This window comes from Helianthus annuus, chromosome 15, assembly GCF_002127325.2.
Source record: "Helianthus annuus cultivar XRQ/B chromosome 15, HanXRQr2.0-SUNRISE, whole genome shotgun sequence".
In the NCBI taxonomy this organism is placed as follows: Eukaryota; Viridiplantae; Streptophyta; class Magnoliopsida; order Asterales; family Asteraceae; genus Helianthus; species Helianthus annuus.
Genome location: NC_035447.2, coordinates 14,469,580 through 14,487,040, shown reverse-complemented (window position 1 = coordinate 14,487,040; position 17,461 = coordinate 14,469,580). Strand labels below are relative to the sequence as shown.

The 17,461-nt window shown below is 35.5% G+C and overlaps 1 protein-coding gene and 2 long non-coding RNA genes across 14 annotated transcripts; 1 reads left to right on the top strand and 2 right to left on the bottom strand.

Moving 5' to 3' along the window:
• Positions 1-4,743: 4,743 nt before the first annotated feature.
• LOC110910795 lies at positions 4,744-11,141 on the bottom strand. 8 transcript variants are annotated; one of them, XR_002576474.2, is made up of 15 exons: positions 10,767-11,122; positions 10,412-10,562; positions 10,028-10,165; positions 9,181-9,377; positions 8,589-8,690; positions 7,681-8,482; positions 7,433-7,583; positions 7,316-7,343; positions 7,034-7,217; positions 6,891-6,954; positions 6,769-6,782; positions 6,600-6,684; positions 6,089-6,266; positions 5,067-5,229; positions 4,744-4,903 (listed from the first exon to the last, which is right to left on the bottom strand). It is a non-coding gene; the product is annotated as an uncharacterized LOC110910795 (long non-coding RNA). The 8 variants fall into 8 exon arrangements; XR_002576475.2 differs by having other exon boundaries at positions 10,412-10,552; XR_004881700.1 differs by having other exon boundaries at positions 9,181-9,284; positions 10,412-11,141.
• Positions 11,142-11,522: 381 nt separating this feature from the next.
• Positions 11,523-14,762, bottom strand: LOC110914820. 2 transcript variants are annotated; one of them, XR_002578623.2, is made up of 7 exons: positions 14,353-14,762; positions 14,139-14,287; positions 13,956-14,052; positions 13,406-13,492; positions 13,065-13,147; positions 11,820-11,898; positions 11,523-11,745 (listed from the first exon to the last, which is right to left on the bottom strand). It is a non-coding gene; the product is annotated as an uncharacterized LOC110914820 (long non-coding RNA). The 2 variants fall into 2 exon arrangements; XR_002578622.2 differs by having other exon boundaries at positions 14,496-14,762.
• A 144-nt stretch (positions 14,763-14,906) lies between these two features.
• LOC110914821 lies at positions 14,907-16,411 on the top strand. 4 transcript variants are annotated; one of them, XM_035984186.1, is made up of 6 exons: positions 14,907-15,267; positions 15,402-15,482; positions 15,602-15,648; positions 15,795-15,848; positions 15,977-16,123; positions 16,212-16,411. In XM_035984186.1, exons 1-5 carry the CDS (start codon positions 15,221-15,223, stop codon positions 16,042-16,044), a joined length of 297 nt encoding a protein of 98 aa, XP_035840079.1. In that variant the 5' UTR covers positions 14,907-15,220; the 3' UTR covers positions 16,045-16,123; positions 16,212-16,411. The 4 variants fall into 4 exon arrangements, 3 of the variants coding, with proteins under 3 accessions (XP_035840079.1, XP_035840080.1, XP_035840078.1); XM_035984187.1 differs by having other exon boundaries at positions 15,566-15,648; positions 15,795-15,838; XM_035984185.1 differs by having other exon boundaries at positions 15,566-15,648.
• Positions 16,412-17,461: the final 1,050 nt, after the last annotated feature.

Here is a 17,461-nt window from a genome sequence, read left to right as displayed (position 1 = left end):
TAATATAGAGTTAACTGCCATTTTCGTCCCTGTGGTTTGGTCATTTTGGCCATTTCAGTCCATTTTTCAAAAATGCGCCATTTTCCTCCCCGACGTTCTGGAAAGGTGCCATTTCAGTCCAAAAATCATAACCCAGTTAAGTCAGTTAGTAAACAAGGACTAATTGTGTAAATTTGTAACATAAAGGACTGATTGTGTAAATTTGTAACACCACCACCACTAGCCCTGCCACCACCACCACTCCGCTGCCACCACCGCCACCACAGCCACACCGCCACCACAGCCGCCGGAACCACCACCATCAACGTCATTTTGGTTTTTGTGTGTATGAAAGATTTGAACTTGTATGAAAGATTGTGTGTCCAAAACCAAAACCCGTTTCACGCTGCTTCAAACAGTGACAAAGGTGACAACAGTGGAGATGGTATGATGGTAATTATGATGAATGACGGGAATGATGTCCGATGATGACAACAATGGTGACCGGAGTTGCAGGTTAGCCAGAGATGAGAAGGGTGGTCGGAGAATGGTGCTACGGTGGTGAAAGTGATCGACGGCGAGGTGTGCGATGGAGATATAAAGGTTGTCGGGTTATGCGGAACGATGGTGGTCGCCGGAGTGAGGGGTGAAAAACAATGATGTTCGGAGTGATGACCGGAGAAGATGGTGATGTTGCAGGTTTGAGCGATGATGAATGGTGATGAACGGACAGTTGCCTTATGTCGAAACAACAGTGATGAATGGAGATTGCGGTGAGCGGAATTAGAATCGGTTTTTCGGGAAGTTATGTTTCGAACAGAAGTTGCAGGAGATGAACGTTGAAGATGATCTTGTTTCGGAAGCTTTCGAATGGTGGTGATGAACGGAGCCGAGCTGTGATCACCGGAACCTGCAACTTCACCGGAACCTGCAACTTCATCCGAATTCAGGCAAATCGACCACTTCCATCGTCTGCATCCTCCATTTCGTTTTGCACGTAAACGTTCCAGAAAATGTATAAAACGAGAACGTCGGTGTGGCTGTGGTGGCGGTGGTGGTGGTGGTGGCAGTGGCTGTGGTGTCGGTGTGGCTGTGGTGGCGGTGGTGGCGGTGGCGGTGGTGGTGGTGGTGGCAGTGGCTGTGGTGGCGGTGTGGCTGTGGTGGCGGTGTGGCTGTGGTGGCGGTGTTGGCGGTGGTGGCGGTGGTGGCAGCGGAGTGGTGGTGGTGGCAGGGCTAGTGGTGGTGGTGTTACAAATTTACACAATCAGTCCTTTATGTTACAAATTTACACAATCAGTCCTTGTTTACTAACTAACTTAACTGGGTTATGATTTTTGGACTGAAATGGCACCTTTCCAGAACGTCGGGGAGGAAAATGGCGCATTTTTGAAAAATGGTCTGAAATGGCCAAAGTGACCAAACCACAGGGACGAAAATGGCAGTTAACTCTTTAATATATTTTGAAAGTGGTTGTGAGTGGAAAAGAAAGAAAATGTAATGATAGTTGATAGAGGTATTAAAAAGGAGAGTAAATTACTTTTTAGTCCCTGTGCTTTAGTTGTTTAACAATTTCAGTCCAAAATAAAAAAGTTTAACGTTCTGAGTCCCTAACCGCTCATTTTATAACGTTTTGAGCCCCTGTTTTTTAGTGGTTTTAACCACTTAAGTCCAAAATCAAAAGTACAAGTGTTAAAAATTGGACTCAAAACGTTATAAAATAAGCGGTTCGGGACTCAATGCATCTTTTTGATTTTGAATTCAAATGGTTAAAATCACTAAAACACAGCCACTCAAAGAAATGTATTATTTGGGTGTGATAACCTATTAATTAGAGAACTACTACTATATACATTGAATCATTGATGAATGGTTGAGAAATGCATATGTGGTGTTCAAAAGTTTTAATTAACGTCATTTAAATATTAGAACACTTTAGAAATCACTTAAGAGTATTTGTTGTTACTTCGTGTTGGACAAATGGGCAAATGGTGAGATGTCAAAGGGTTTTCTTCAAAGGCAAATGGGCTTTCCTCATACGGGTTGGGCCCAGCATGCCTATCGTTATAATTTGGCAGGCTTTAGCCCATTCTCAAACATACATAACCAATATCCATTTTAGTATACTCAAATACTTAACCAATATCCATTTGATCTTAGTATACTCAAATACTTCGGAAGTAGTCCAATAAGAAATTTATATCAGAAATATCTTTAGCTGTTAAAGTTGTTCACACTAGTTGTAAGACCATTTTAATATCTTTGAATTTACTCAAACACGTCGATGTAGTCCATATTTTGTCCTTTTTATTAATTCTTAGACATATTATTGATTTATGGCACTTTTAAAAAGGTAATTAGTTAAAGTAGTCAAAAACCACCTTATATTTAGTTAAAGTAGTCAAAAAGCAATCTATACAGAAAATATCCTTAACTAACTGAAGTTTGTAAGACCATAATAATATATTTGGATGTAGTTAAATACGTAGAAGACTCGAAGCAGTCCATATTTAGTCGTTTTAATAAAATGTTATATAAGACTCGCACTTTGCGACGGGACTGTTAAACCAAACCAAAAGTAAACGTAAAAATGTTAAATCACACATGTATGTTTTAGTGTGTTAACCTGCAAAAATTAGACTGAAACGTAAGACATATAACATATTTACTGAGTCGACTTGAGACCCGCACAATGCGACAGAGCCGTTATACCGCAAAACAAAATAAAGTAAAAGCTTTGAACCACACACACATTGTTAACTTGCAAAATTTAGACGAAACATAAAACAACAAATTTGTAAAAGGTGAAAAGTATATAGGGCTAAAGTTGAAGGTGTAAAAGTGTTGGACTACAAAATATAAAATCTTTTGTTAAAGTTGTAAAAGAGAAAACTATAGGGGTGAAGAGTTTAAAAAGTGAATTACTATATTCTTAAAACAAAAGGGTGGGACCAAAATACAAACAGCCTTTCAAGTTTTCAACTTGATCAAAACAGCCCCTCAACTTTTTAACTTGACTAAAATAGCCCCTGAGAAAAAGACAAAACGGCTCTTAAAGTTTTGAACTTAACAAAAACAACCCATAAACTTTTAAAATTGACATTTATACCTCATACGTCCACTAAAACTTTATAAAGTGTTTGTTTTCACCCCCTTAAGCTCTAACTTTTCAAATTCACCCCCATAATATTCATTCTTTAGCTTAAAAAGACAAAAAACGATTTTCTCACGTCGTTATTTTCATGTACGTGTCGGTGTAAATTTATGTTTCGACTTGGACTTCAACTTTTTCGAAAACGAACATGGTCAAATGTAATGCGTTTTCACTCTTATTTTTTTTATATGTTTTCAGTTGTTCTACGTTGTGACATTTAAATATACGTGTCGACATCAATTCACTTTTCATCGTAAACGATATAGATTCAAGTTTCGACATAAGTTTTTTTCGGAAACGAATCTGGTCAAATATAATACGATTTTATGCTCTACGCTTTGACGTAAACTGTGTTCGGAAATGAGTCGGGTCAAATATAATACGTTTTCATTCGACGTTCTAAATTTGAGTTATTGTATGTTTTGACAACGCCAAGTCTAGATGCAAAGGTAAAGGTGGTGTAGTGGCTAGGTGGAATACGTACTAATTCGATCTCGTTTCTTTTATAACTACAAAGCTTTAGAGTAGATACGTCGGGACACACATTTTCATATGATTAATACATTACATAATGCGTCGCAAGCTATAAATAACTAAGGCGTCGCCGACGCAACGCGCGTCATACGACAACAATCTAGTTATAACTAAATTTAAGAAACTAAAAGTTAGTAAAATTATTAAGAAACTAAAAGTTGGTAAAAGGAGGAATACATGAACCAAAGAGGAAAATAAATTGTGCTTTAGCAGTTTAGCTATCATAACTTATACAAAATTAAATAGTCACAAAACGTTTTGATGAATTAACATATGGGAAATTCATTGACATTATATACTATAAATTTATAATAATTCTTGGCATTGTTGTTTGTACTATGTGCGTTGATGTTTGTATGATGGTTTTAAGAAACCATAGTAAATAATAATTAAGCAACACTTTTGTTTTTTATAGAGTTGTGTCCTTGATGGTTTTAAGAAACCATAGTAAATAATAAATAAGGAACACTTTTGTTTTTTATAGAGTAGTGCCCTTAGCATGAAGAGTTTTAAAATATTTGATTTTTCATTTTGATACCTCATACTTTTCATCTTTTTGCGAGTTTTTTGATTTACGTTTCGTTCTTTATTTTGCAAGTTAACACACCGCAACGTACGTGTGGGGTTCAACGTTTTTTCGTCAATTTTTTCCCGTTTGACAGGCCCGTCGCAACACGTCTATTTCCCCTGTTTGGTAAGTTCGTCGCAACGCGCGGGTCCTAGACCATCTTAGTTATTTTCTATCTTTTACGTTTCAGTCTAATTTCTTTACATTAACACGCTGCAACGGGCATACGTGGTTCAAAGATTTTACTTTGCTTTTCGTTCGGTGTTATTTTTTTCTTTTTAATTTATTTTGTTTTTACGAGCTTTTCTGGTGTTGGTGGTCACCGACAGTGGTTTTAGCATTGGTGCAACTTGGCATGGTTTTATGCCCCGCCGCAACGGGGATGGTTTAATACTAGATTTATTATTTTTGACACTTTAAAAAAGGTAAATATAACTATCTGAAAGGAAAAAAAACAAATATAGTATGTACTAGGTTATCACCCGGGTGCTACCCGGGTTGAAGAAAACTATTAAAATAAATATCAAGTGCATAAATAAAATAAAATACAAAGTCCGATGTTGCATAAATTAGTGATAGAGTGGATATACAATTTAAAGATAGTCGAGTCCTTTTGAAGATGCATATCCTTCGAGTTACCAAAGCCTTTCTCTTAGTAAATTGAGTTCTCTCTACAAAAAAAAACAACCATATTATAAGTGTTATATACGTGACATTGCATAAGTTATTAAAGTTACAACAGTTTAATAAGCGGAGTGCTTCAAGTCTACATCTTGAGTTCTAACAAAAGCGGAAAAAAAAAGTTTAAAAAATGCGAGTTGAAAGCATGGTTACCTTAAGACTCATCCATAATGGCATTCAATATCTTTTTCTCGAGTTCATTTTCATCAATCCATACAGAACTTTGGCGACGCAGTAGCTCCTTCTCATTCTTCTTCTCCGTGAATTTCTGCTCTCTTTGTTTGTGATATTCAAGCTTCTCATCTCTTTCTTTTAACTGCACTTACCAAATTTAAATAGGAACTGGTAATTAGTAAACTTACTTTCTCAAAACAATTAGACCCTTGTGCATCTATGTACAGCCAAAATAAGCTTTATAACAACCAGAAGTTGTGTCTATCTAATATGTTTACAAATCAGCCTATTAGTCAAGTAAACTTTCACAACCTTTTCACCCCTTTAGTTGTTTTTACTTATTAGATATAAGCCTCATATTGTCACACAGTCCCTGTTTAACCAATTATGACAAAAAACTACATGAGCTGCGCATTTTTGCCCATGATGCATTTTCATGAGCGCCTCGCGTCTTTCAATCCAAGATTAAGATGTAAAGCCTACTAATTTGAATTTATTGCCCAAATGTTGAAAATCTTGAGCATGATTTCCTTTGAAGATTGAACAAAGCAAACCAACTAATTGCTCTATTTACTTGACCATGGTGGCACAGAGCACAAAAGTTTTAAATGCACTTGAAAAACAATATGAATATGAGGTATGTCAAATCTACTATCAATCTCAATGAGAATAAGGATACGATGCCAAGCTATATAGGTTAACTAAGAAAGGAAAACAATACAAGATGTATGAACCCTAACAAACTAAATACATAAAAGACAATAATACCCCTTACACAAATGTACACATAATAAACTGTCTATCAGCACTATTGAAGCTACTCAGGAGAAGAGGGATTCAAACTATGGTTATAAAGAAGCCTAATGAGAATGAATCTAAACTAATAATGTATGTTGGAGCAGAGCCTTGTTGATCATCAAATTTTGAACAAAATCTTATCACGTAATACATTCATGAAGGTTAAATTAAGTAGAAAACAGAACTACAAAAAAATCAGTTACCTGTGCATCAATTCTCGGTTCAGCAGTTTTGAGCCAACTCTGGTAGCATCATTAATGGTGGAGGGAGGTGTAAAGCAAAGCCACTGAATGAACATAGCTTTTTCAAGACTCTGCAACCGGCATTGCTCTGCCACGTCGGATGACACGTCATTTTACATGCTCTGCAACCGACATTGCTCTGTATCCATAGAAACTAATTTTAACCCGGAATTTTGAGCGGGAAAATGGAATTGAGGAGCTCTAAGCTAATGACACATCATTTTACATGCTCTTATCAATTGACACATAAGCCCTTATTTAACATGTTTATTATATATAATAGATTATTCCACATATGTAAACTACTCTTAGCGTGTATGTAATCATAAAAATACATATAATAAATGATAAAAGTGCCCTGAATATAAAAATATATAAATATAATGATTGTTTATTAGGAGTTCTAAATATAAAAATATATATAAATAGAATTTATATGTATATGTATGTGTGTGAATTGTGTAAAACAAACCTCTCATATCAGAGGACGCCCCAGCACACAATTGATAAAAGACATGGTATGACCTTTCACTGCGACTGAGTTGCGATATCCTCGACTGCTCAGAACATCAAAAATCACTTCAATTTGTGTCACTCGTAAAATGCGACAAATAAAATACACTAATACGAAAATGAAGTACCTTTTCAAGAAGAACTGTTCCCAATCCCACAGAAGTTGACATTTACCATGAACAAATCAAGTCAGTAAGCAAATAATATTTTCCCAATATAAATAATCTATTTCAAAAGTAAAAATTCTTACGTGTATGGATACAAGCCCCGTGAAGCATACCCTTTGCATTGTAATTAAAATCAATTAATTTTCCCTGCACCACATTTTAATCCAAGTTAGACATCTTGCATGAACATCGAACTCGTTATCTGCTAAAAAAATTCCGAACGCACATATCGGCTAGAATTTTTGTTTCTTGACGTTTTTGCATTCCCGAAAGCTTCCAGTATAAATATCCTGATTCACGTATTCTGCATGCTATCTCACTATTGTCACTGCCAACTTCTACCAAATACTCTATCGCTAATTTTGCCGTTACACTCTTTCCCGATCCACTTTCCCGATCCACTTTCCCCACTAAATCAAAAGAAAAAGTTTAAAAGACGAAAAAATTGATGTGGTGTATTTACGAAGAAGCAACGAATGAGCTTATGGCTGCATTGAAGTTAACTAACCTGATAATAATAGACCGATTTAGACCGTCTGTAAGTATCATCATGAAAGTGATCAAACTTTGGTTGAATGACTAAAAATAGATATAGATATTTTCCAAACATATACATATACCTCACCTCTCATCATATCACTATAGGCAGTGTCAGCGACCTAATATACGTGCGGGCTATCCAAAATCTTCTTTTTGTAAGCTGTGATAACGTCACTTCCAATAATCAAGGCATCTTTAAAGGGGTTGATCACTAACAGAACGGGCCCCGCCATAGTCTGTAGGCAAGCTTACAGGTAAAAATAATCCGGGAAACGAATATTATTATATTATATAGACATGGATTAAGAGTTAAGACATGGAAGATATACATACATAAATTACATCGCGGTTATATCTATACTGGAGATTACATAGAACTGACGGCTCGTTTACATAACCAAGCGCGACCAAGGTTTAAAAAAACGGAAATGAGTTTCGAGGCGTTTTCCCTTCGCCTCACGAGGCGTAAGCCTCGAGACGAACCGAGGCGTAAGCCCGAGGCGGAATTAAAAAATTAATATAAAAATTATATATCTTTTAAAAAATAAAATACTAAACATAAAATACATAACTTTCCTAATGTAAATAGACTTGTGAGATAGTTTTGGGTTGACTATGATAAAAGTTTAATGTTTAAGGGTGTTTATGTAAGTTTTTGTAAATGAAATAAATAAAGCTCTAGTTATTTTCTTCAGTAACCCTAATAAGTTACATCACTCTTTTATTCTTTTATCGCCGTCATCAACATCAACTCCTCTGTTCTACTTTTACCCTAATTTTCTTGGTAATCCATCGCTGTAAGGTATGTCTCCATCTCTATTATACCCTATTTTTTCTTGATTGCGCATAGCCACAAGCGTCTACGTCTTTATCCAACCCAAAATATATACGTACGCCTCTCCAAAATCGTTCCGCCTCAGATCTGAAACTTACGCCTCACTCCACTGAGGCGTGCGTATAATTTCTGACCCTGAGGCGCCGCCTCATATACGTTTTTTCTCCGTTTCGAACTGAGGCGCGCCTCAATACGACCGCCTCGGCCGTTTTTTTAAACCATGAGCGCGACAAGATTATCCACACCATCAAGGATTTCAGAATTTGCAGGTACCAGCTCTCCTGTAGACACTGTCATGACCTGCAATTACAAACAGTAATATTACTTATATTATTATATACGCGTATTCAAATTTCAACAGATGTTAGCTTGAAACGAAGCAATTTTTCGATTCAACAGAACTCACCGTTCCGTCCAACAGTGTAACAGATGCTTTTCCGTTAACAGCTGATTGTATATTTCCCAGTTCCCACTGCCCCATCGGGAGCCGACACCACACTCGAAGTTGCTGAAACAAAACAAATTTCAGGGGTAGTTTTGGTAATTTTACATATATCTTTATAGTAAAAGGCGAGCGGGGCGCATGCAGCTTGAGCTACCTCTTTTACGGGGAACGTTTTGTGCATCAAGACGTTGTACATATACTTTTTTTAGGTTGTACATATAGGTGTGCATAAATCGTACCATTTTCTTGGACCATACTCAGACTCATCCCCAAATCACTTACTAAATCGAAACAAACAATCACTTACGAAGAAGTAATTAAAAAACTACGAAAAGATAGGGTTTTACCAAAATCCAATAAAATACCGTTATATACATACAACACCACGGTCAACAATTCCACATTAACCTAATTCAGACACGTATTACAATTTTAAAATCATCAGAAAACCTAGTGTCGGCAATTTATTCATGAACGTTTATCTACAATCCTAAAACATGAGCTGCTAATAACCTAGCGGTAATTGAGAAAAATTAAACAAAATTAGAGATACCTGTGACTTGGAATCACTGAACTCTTCCGTGGCACCGCCGCCGTTAGCAGCGGCCGGTGGTGAAGAATCTCCAGCGGCGAAGGTTTGAACATCTTCTCCGTTACCTTCGTAGGCACAATACAAATAATCTATACGACTTTGAAATCAAATGGTGTGGAACAAATCAAAGGGATGACGGCAATGAGAGATGAATGAAGCTGAATTGAAGAATGAAATTAGGGTTTGTGTAGTGGGATTATAAAAAAGCGTGTTTTTAAAAACCGGGTTAAAACCTGGATCCCGTGTCTGCCCGTATCAAGAAAAAAAGGACCCGAATATTTTGGAGCCAAAACCAATTTCTAGAGTGCCTATGATGATGCCACATCATTTTCCATGATACATCAGCCCTTATTTATCATGTTTATATATATATATATAGATTAGCAAAACGACTTAAATCTGGGGACCTTAAACAAAACAATCATGACACAACTAATAAACCCTTAATTCAAAAAATAAAAACTGGTAGAGTCCCTAACCCATACACTTGTACTTCATCATGTTTCAAATAGTAACATGTGTAAACAAATTTTAAAATAGCCCGCGCAAATATGTAATCAAGCATGATGGATTATATTTAAATGGTCTTTTAAAATTTTTTTTGATAACCCTCGAACAAATATATTTTGATACCCAATTGATATTTGCCATAATATGTGTATAAAAAAGGCCTAAAAAAGATTGAAATGAGACCTTCCAAGCCCACATTAGTATTCTATTGACAAAAAAAAGTTGTTAAACCCGTTAGATGGACACCTAAGAACCCAAATTGGTAATTTAATTAAATATTTTCACGAAAACAACGTACCGGATTGTGTCCATAAAAATTAGTGTTTGATAGAGAGAGCTTGAAGGGCGTTTTTCGTCTCTTGTTTGGTTTACATACTCGACAAAAGCAAATCCTCTATGCTTCCCAAACCTTGTTGGAAGCGTTCTCTTACTTATCCTGTAAATGTGTAAGAATGTTTAAAATCATACTCACAAAAGTAAAGAGCATATAATTCTACTTGAATTGGGTTATTCAGTTTCTTATTATTGAACCTGAGATTTATTTCAAACAAATTCAAACATAAATAACTCAAAACTGCTGCAATTGACCACCAATCAACCAATATTTCAATCCATTCATTCAGGCAATATCACAAACACTTGGCGTGTAACCTTAAAAACAAACATAATCACTAAAACTCACCCTGTAAAAGAGCCACTTAAGTACACACTCCTTCACCCATATGGCCACACAAACCGTGCCGGCGTTAAAATTATGCCAGCGCCACCGCTCTCCGGGCCAAAATCCATCCCTGAACCAGACATTCACTTTCCCACTTCTAAACTAAATGAACCTAAACCCACAATTTTCCACTCAGATCAACACCAAAACTCTATTAAAGCTCAAGTCTGACTTTCTTTAACAACTAATATTAATACTAATAATATTACTAAAAGCTCAAAAAACAACCTCATGCATAAAACAAATTCAAACCAATAAAAAAATCAAAGAAATTGAATTAAGCCCTAAAGTGAACGAATCGAAAGAATATACATACTATTGAACTGGATCTCAAATTCTGAATACAAAGGTGAGAAATTGGAAGAAGCGATGAGCATAAAACCCTAGAGTGATAAAAGATGGAAGCTTTAATGGTGTAACTTGTGGAAAAATGAAAAACCCTTGAAACTTTAATGGTGTAAATCTCCATAGTGGTAATTGTAAATGGATTCATAAGAAAATCGTAATCAGAACAAAAGAAAATGACAAATAGGAAGATGGTTGTAAGATCAAATTCGAATTTAACATCAAACTGATGAACAAATCTGAACCAAAAACCCTTCAACTGAACAAAATACGTAAGCGGCCCTAGGGTTTTGAGAGGGAAGATCGAGAGAATAGAGTTCTATCAGGGTTCTTGAATGAAAAGAATAAGGAAATTTAGAATTTTAGAACAATATATACATGGGTCAAAATCCGGATCCCGTGTTTACCCAAATGAAGAAAAAATTGACCCGAATTTTTTGGAGCCAAAACTCAGAATTAGAAGCCCTATGGTGATGCCACATCATTTCACAAGTCCTTATAACATGACACATAAGCCCTTATTTATCATGTTTATATATATATATAGATTATGGTTCAACGGAGTCACCTTTAATTAATGAATTAAAAAAGATCATAATTATATATTTTTAATAGAGATCCTGATAATTATGTTGTATCCCGTGTAATTAGCTATGATTAGTTATTTCCAATTATAGTTCACATATTGTAAATTATTAGTAGGATGCCCGCACTATGTGACGGGGGCAACACTTTGCATTACGACACTCGTGTCTAGTAGTTTTCTTATATATACTATATATAGTAAGAAACCCGCGCAATACGGCGACAATGACAATTTACAACACCGTCAAGCCCTGACTCTTTGTTAGACCCGAACGAGTGTATACCACTTGTTTCATGACATGCCACCCTTAGACTAACGGTTGCAGCTTCACCAGTCCTATCAAAGCTCTCAATGTGCATCTTCCCTATACCAAATTCAAATCATATCATAAATTAAATTGAAGTTATTACATGAATATTAAAAAATAGAAGGAATTACCAAAAAGCCACGAGGAGCAGTTTGGATCCAAATCACAAGACATTCCTACTTATTAGTGCCAACAGCAGCAAACCCATTTCTGCGAATTTAGTTACAAATTAATTAAAGAAATGCTCTACTATACAAAACAACAACAGCAATAATAATAATAACAAAATGGATATAAATGGCACTTGTTAGAGTCGTGGTTTAAAAAAGCGAGAATCTCACCGAAGCAATAATGTTTAAAACCGAGGCGTGATGCGTGGAGTGCAAAAGCAGTGCGCTTTCTGTATGCTAAGCGCAAAGTGATTATATATATTGTTTTTCATAATTCGTAGGTTTTAGCACTCCCTAGCCAAAATCTAGCAATAAATAAGGTTTATATATGTTTTAACTTATAAATCAACAATTTTTCCGTTAAGCATAACACGCTCAATTTAAACTATAGGTCCTATTTATTTTTTTATACTCAAATTTCACACTAAATTTAAGAAAAAAATAGTAACAAAAACATTTAACGGTTAAGTCGAGATTTACCGTGATTACCCATTCGACCCGTTACCTAACCGGGCCCATTTAGCATCAAACTTAAACGTATTATCCCTTTTGATTTTGGAGATCAGATTAGCCCACCAAATTGCTATCACACATATAGTGTGGTTACCCTTAGTGCCATACTTCTCACCGTGAGGTTGCAAGATAAAAAAAAGTTAATCATTGCTATGTAGACGGAATAAGAACAAATAGTACATTATTGACATCGGACAAGATAACGAAAACTATATATACACTAACAAGTTAGATAAAAGTAATACTAAATGAAACCAGCTGAAAAAATAACAAATAGAAGTTGATTGAAATAGTATTGGACTTGTGGGAATGGGAGCCAACTTGCAACTTTTATTACAACATAGGCATGGTTTAAAATGTTAAAAAAATCAGATTAGATTAGATTTTATTGCATATTACTAATCCATGTTTGTTTGGCCTAAAACTTGCAAAATTTCACTTTAAATGAGCAGCATAGCAAATCATACATCTTCAAAGCAGAGGCAACATAGGGCCATTCCCAATTTTTTAATAAAAACTTCCCCTAAAAGTGTGCCTCACTTGCGCCTTTTGTACACTGCTCGCCTAATGTCACACAAGGTGCAATCCTTTGCGTCTTAGGTCGCCTCACGCCTAGGTGCACTTTTTTAAACCAAGATTGACCAAACCCGAAACATCACCAGTTAATTAGATGTCATCATCAAGACCACTCACCTATTGACCGGACTTCGAGCTCATGTAAGATATATACTCCTCATTTGCCTATTTTCAACAACCCAACCCGATAAACGATTTACCTACATAAAAATACTTAAATTAGAATCAAGAATGAAAATAAAAGGTTGTTCAGAAATGTGAAAAATGCTAGGTTCACACACTATTAATATGATCTAAAAAGTAAAAAAATAAATAAATAAATAAATAGAAAAGATTTGAAATCAGAAGTTGTTCTGAAGTTCTTACTAAGCAACAAAATCTAAAGAGACCCCAATTGAAACAATAGTCTTAAATGGTGTGTGTTTTGATTAAAAAAAAATTAATGACGCTTTAGTTACCTTCAAAGTGGAAACAAAATCGGTTGCGGAGAAGATCGCACCAATTGTTGCGAAGAAGTTGGTGTTCCCCGTCTCAAAAACCAGTGACTTGCCATCATCAAAATTTAGAAATATCAACCAAAATTAACCAAACACTGTTGAGAGTCATCAAATAAAACATGATGTTCATATCTACCATCTCCAAACTCTTAAAGCTCTAGTTAAATTAGCATGCTTGTTTATATCAGCTCAAATAAAGCTCATGCTCTACGTTTACCAGTCCATACAATAATACAAAACATATAATGCAAGATACTGAGCATGGCGATGATAAAAGAACCACATCATGATATTCTAATTTCATTCTCTTATACGTCACCCCTAAATTTCATACACAACTATACAAAAATTAGGCTTCAGTGATAATGGTTCCTGTTGATCGGGAATCTATCATAACATTTGCTAATATGTTCAGCACAGGTTGTCAAATTCATTAACACCTGTAACTCAAAATAAGAAGCAACAGAATATAACAATAATATGAAAATGGACATAAAAGAAATTTCCTTACATGCAGTATCGACACCAAAGCTTATAAGAACTTCTTTACATTTCAAGTCTCCATCAATGGCCTTTGGGCATCCAATGACCCGAGTCTATTCTTGATCCTGTGTGGTACATATTCAAAACTCCAATCACAGAGAGAAGAATAATAATTCACAAGTACTAAAGTTTATTAAGATAAATAAAATACCTAAAACTTTCATGTTGACAGGTTGATTTTCATGAAGGCAAGTATTTGTGTTGAATCATCTCCGCCAATAACAACAAGCCCGTCCAGATCAAGCTTGATTGTTGTATCTTCGGTTTGCTTAAATCAGAACCCAGTCAAAGGTCATAAATCTGCAACAAGATAATTATAAATCTAAATGATTATTATAAACCCTAACTCAAATAAGGAACAGTACATGTAACAGACGTCAGGCACAAATTAGGGCATCAATCGAGCTGATAAGCAAAAGAAAACTCAAAAACTTTCCCTTGAAACTCAGATCGGAACCCAGTTTGGCACAACCCTTCACCCTTCTTTCGATTATGATAGAACATATACCTCTCAACCATTTGTTCGTTCAATTGTAGCCCCCTAACAACGATTCAAGATAAGAAATCCTTCAATATCGGACCGACTTTGAGATTTAGGTTGCTGCTGAACAAGAACAAGATGAAAGAATCAAGAGAGAACTAGGAGTTGAAGTAGGGAATGTGAATTTCAAAATTCAAACATGATGAGAGAGAACTGGGAGTGGGAGTAGGGGCAGGGGATATGAATTTCAAAATTCAAATATGAAGGTTTAAAACGTCGGTTTCCTCCAAAGCGGCAATGTATGTTGTGGGACTATTTAAGATTTTGAGTTTAAATATTAAAAAAGCTGCGAATTAGGACATGTTTGGCTAAGCTTATTAAAACCATATAAATAAGCAACAACTTTGTGCTTAGGTAGATTGTAACTTCAGCTTTGGGTGTTTCCCAAAAAAAAAAAAAATTACATCTACTAGGTTCTCCACCACAAAACCCTCTTTCTTCAAAAATATCATATACCCTGTGTCTCTGAGCATTCTTTCATCTTCCCTACCATAAACAACCTTCTTTTAGAAGAAATATCACATCTGTGATGTCTTCTTCGTCTCACCCAGCCACAAGTACATGCACAATCGACTTCATCACTCTCACTGAGTAAAAATCCAAGATCATCGTCGACAACCCATCTCCGGCTGGCCTCCCTAATCCGACAATTATGACTGGCACCGAGTCATACCAACAGCTGACACTAAGTTATGAATCCTTTTTCTCGCTGTGGTCGTCGTCCACTGCTTCTGCCCAGGTGAGTGAATTGGAACCCTAACAATCTTGTCTCATTGATTGAGAGTGAATTGTTTGATTTTTGGTTGTTTATTGTGACTGAAAGTGGTAGTGAATTTTGTGTTTTGGAAATCAAATATGGTTTTTTTCCAATAGGTTTGGTGGGATTGAAAAAGTCCCAACATACTTGAATCGTGAACTGACTGAAAGGAAGCATGAAATTATACCTCTTGACAGGTGACATACGGAACTTCACTAATGTGTTGTTGCGATTAAACATTTTGTAACGGGAAACTTATCTTGCTCTATTTTACTTTAAGGGTTATTTTTTTGTCTCTGTGTTTCGGCTTTGATAGGCATTGGAGAATTAACATGCCTGATGCATTCTTTATCCGACAATCATGTAAGTTTTGATAAATTAAGGGTTTTTGTTATTCAGTACCAAATGTTCGATGAATTGAGTTTGTTTGAAGCATGTTTTATTGTAATGTTCGTGGTTTTGGATTGGTTGAGTACGGTTTGGGGTGTTGTTTGGATCGTATTTTGTAGGGAAACAATGTACATGCTCTTGGGGATTCAGCCGACCCATGGGGGTAAGGACAGGTTATATTTTAAATAACTTTTTTATGCTCAAAATGTTGATGTTAGTTCAGATGAATCCTTTCGCAAACAAAAAAGAGGTGTTCTAATTGTAAATTGTATTTCTAAAAAAAATGGCATCATAATTGCAGGTGCTTTTTTTAGGGAATCGGAATTAGTGAAAGAAGGAATTGGAATTAGTTCCACTAGAAAATTATGAGGTCTTTGGTTTATATATTGTTCAAGGAATTTGGTGAAAGCATTAAGGAGTTTATTAATGAAGAAATTGGTGATGGCATGTAAGATGCCATTGTAATACTTCGTTTACTTACCTTCGTTGTTTATTGAAACTGACTAAAATTTTGTTTTTATTCTTTAAAATGTCAGCTATACTTTTTTCCCTGCTTTGTGGACAAAGTAAAAGGTCTAGACTGGAGGATCATGTACATGGTGAAAATCTAATCCTAACTAGCAAGAGTTTGCAGAAGTCAAGATCCATGTATAGTTTCGTCGATTGCCTGTGTTGTTCATAGTTTCATAACGGCATTAATACTACACTTGTCTAAGACGCGTTTGTAGATCTCAAACAAATCACTCATTTCTGTTTCTTTACATTACCAGATGCTACTGCCCCTCTTTTTTTCAACTAAAATTAACACCAAAACTTTGCCAACAACTCTTTTTCAAGGTACCTTTTCCTTCAATTTATTTGTCTCCACAAAATTTGTCTTCACTGGAAAACAACATATATCTACTTGATTATTCAAGGGTCATGTTGTGACCACTTACTCTTGAAGCTTTGTTCATTACTTTAGAGTACAAAGTGATTATATGTGATATATTGGACTAATGTATTTTTAAAAGAAATGGTAGTCCTGATAGTTATAAATTGGATGCTTGATAAATTATTGTTAGTTATAGGCCCTTGAAGTCAATTTTTTGGAATTGAAGTCAAGAATTAAGTATTGTAGGATTCATAGCACATTGCAGCGTGTCCTGTTTGCATTTTCAGCCAACCTGCCACCAAAAATGAATGTTAATTACTCTTAAGTAGATCTGGCAAAACAGGTTTGGGTCAAATGGTTCGATTAAATAAACATATATTAGTTCAAGTAAAAAAAATAAATTTTATGTGTTTCCCACGACGAAGTTAAAATGTTTGTTTGATGTCATACGTTATAACACGTGTTAGCAACGTTTCTGGCTTCGTAGCTCGTGCCGCAACGCGCGCGGGTGTAATTTCTAGTTATAGTTAAAAAGGAGTTTTTGAAAAAAGTGTTTGGATTAGCTTATTGATGTAAAATGACTAAAATGGGCATTCTTTTAGATATAAGGGGGTAAAGAAGGGGTATATTGGTAATTTGTAGTTTGAAATGTTAAAAGCTGGCCAAAACGTCACAATATTGTGACTTCTTGAAACCTCCTTTTTCTTCTTTGCAAAAAGCCATTTCTAAAAGGACTTTTGGCTTAGCCAAACACAAAAACAACTTATTGGCTTTTTGATAAGTCAATAAGCCAATAAGTTGTTTTGAAAAGCTTAGCCAAACATGTCTTTAGAGTTTAAATATTAAAAAAAAAAAATTTGCTTAACTATAAGATTTTGTTACCCCTTTAAAGTAGGAAGTTTTGTTGATATT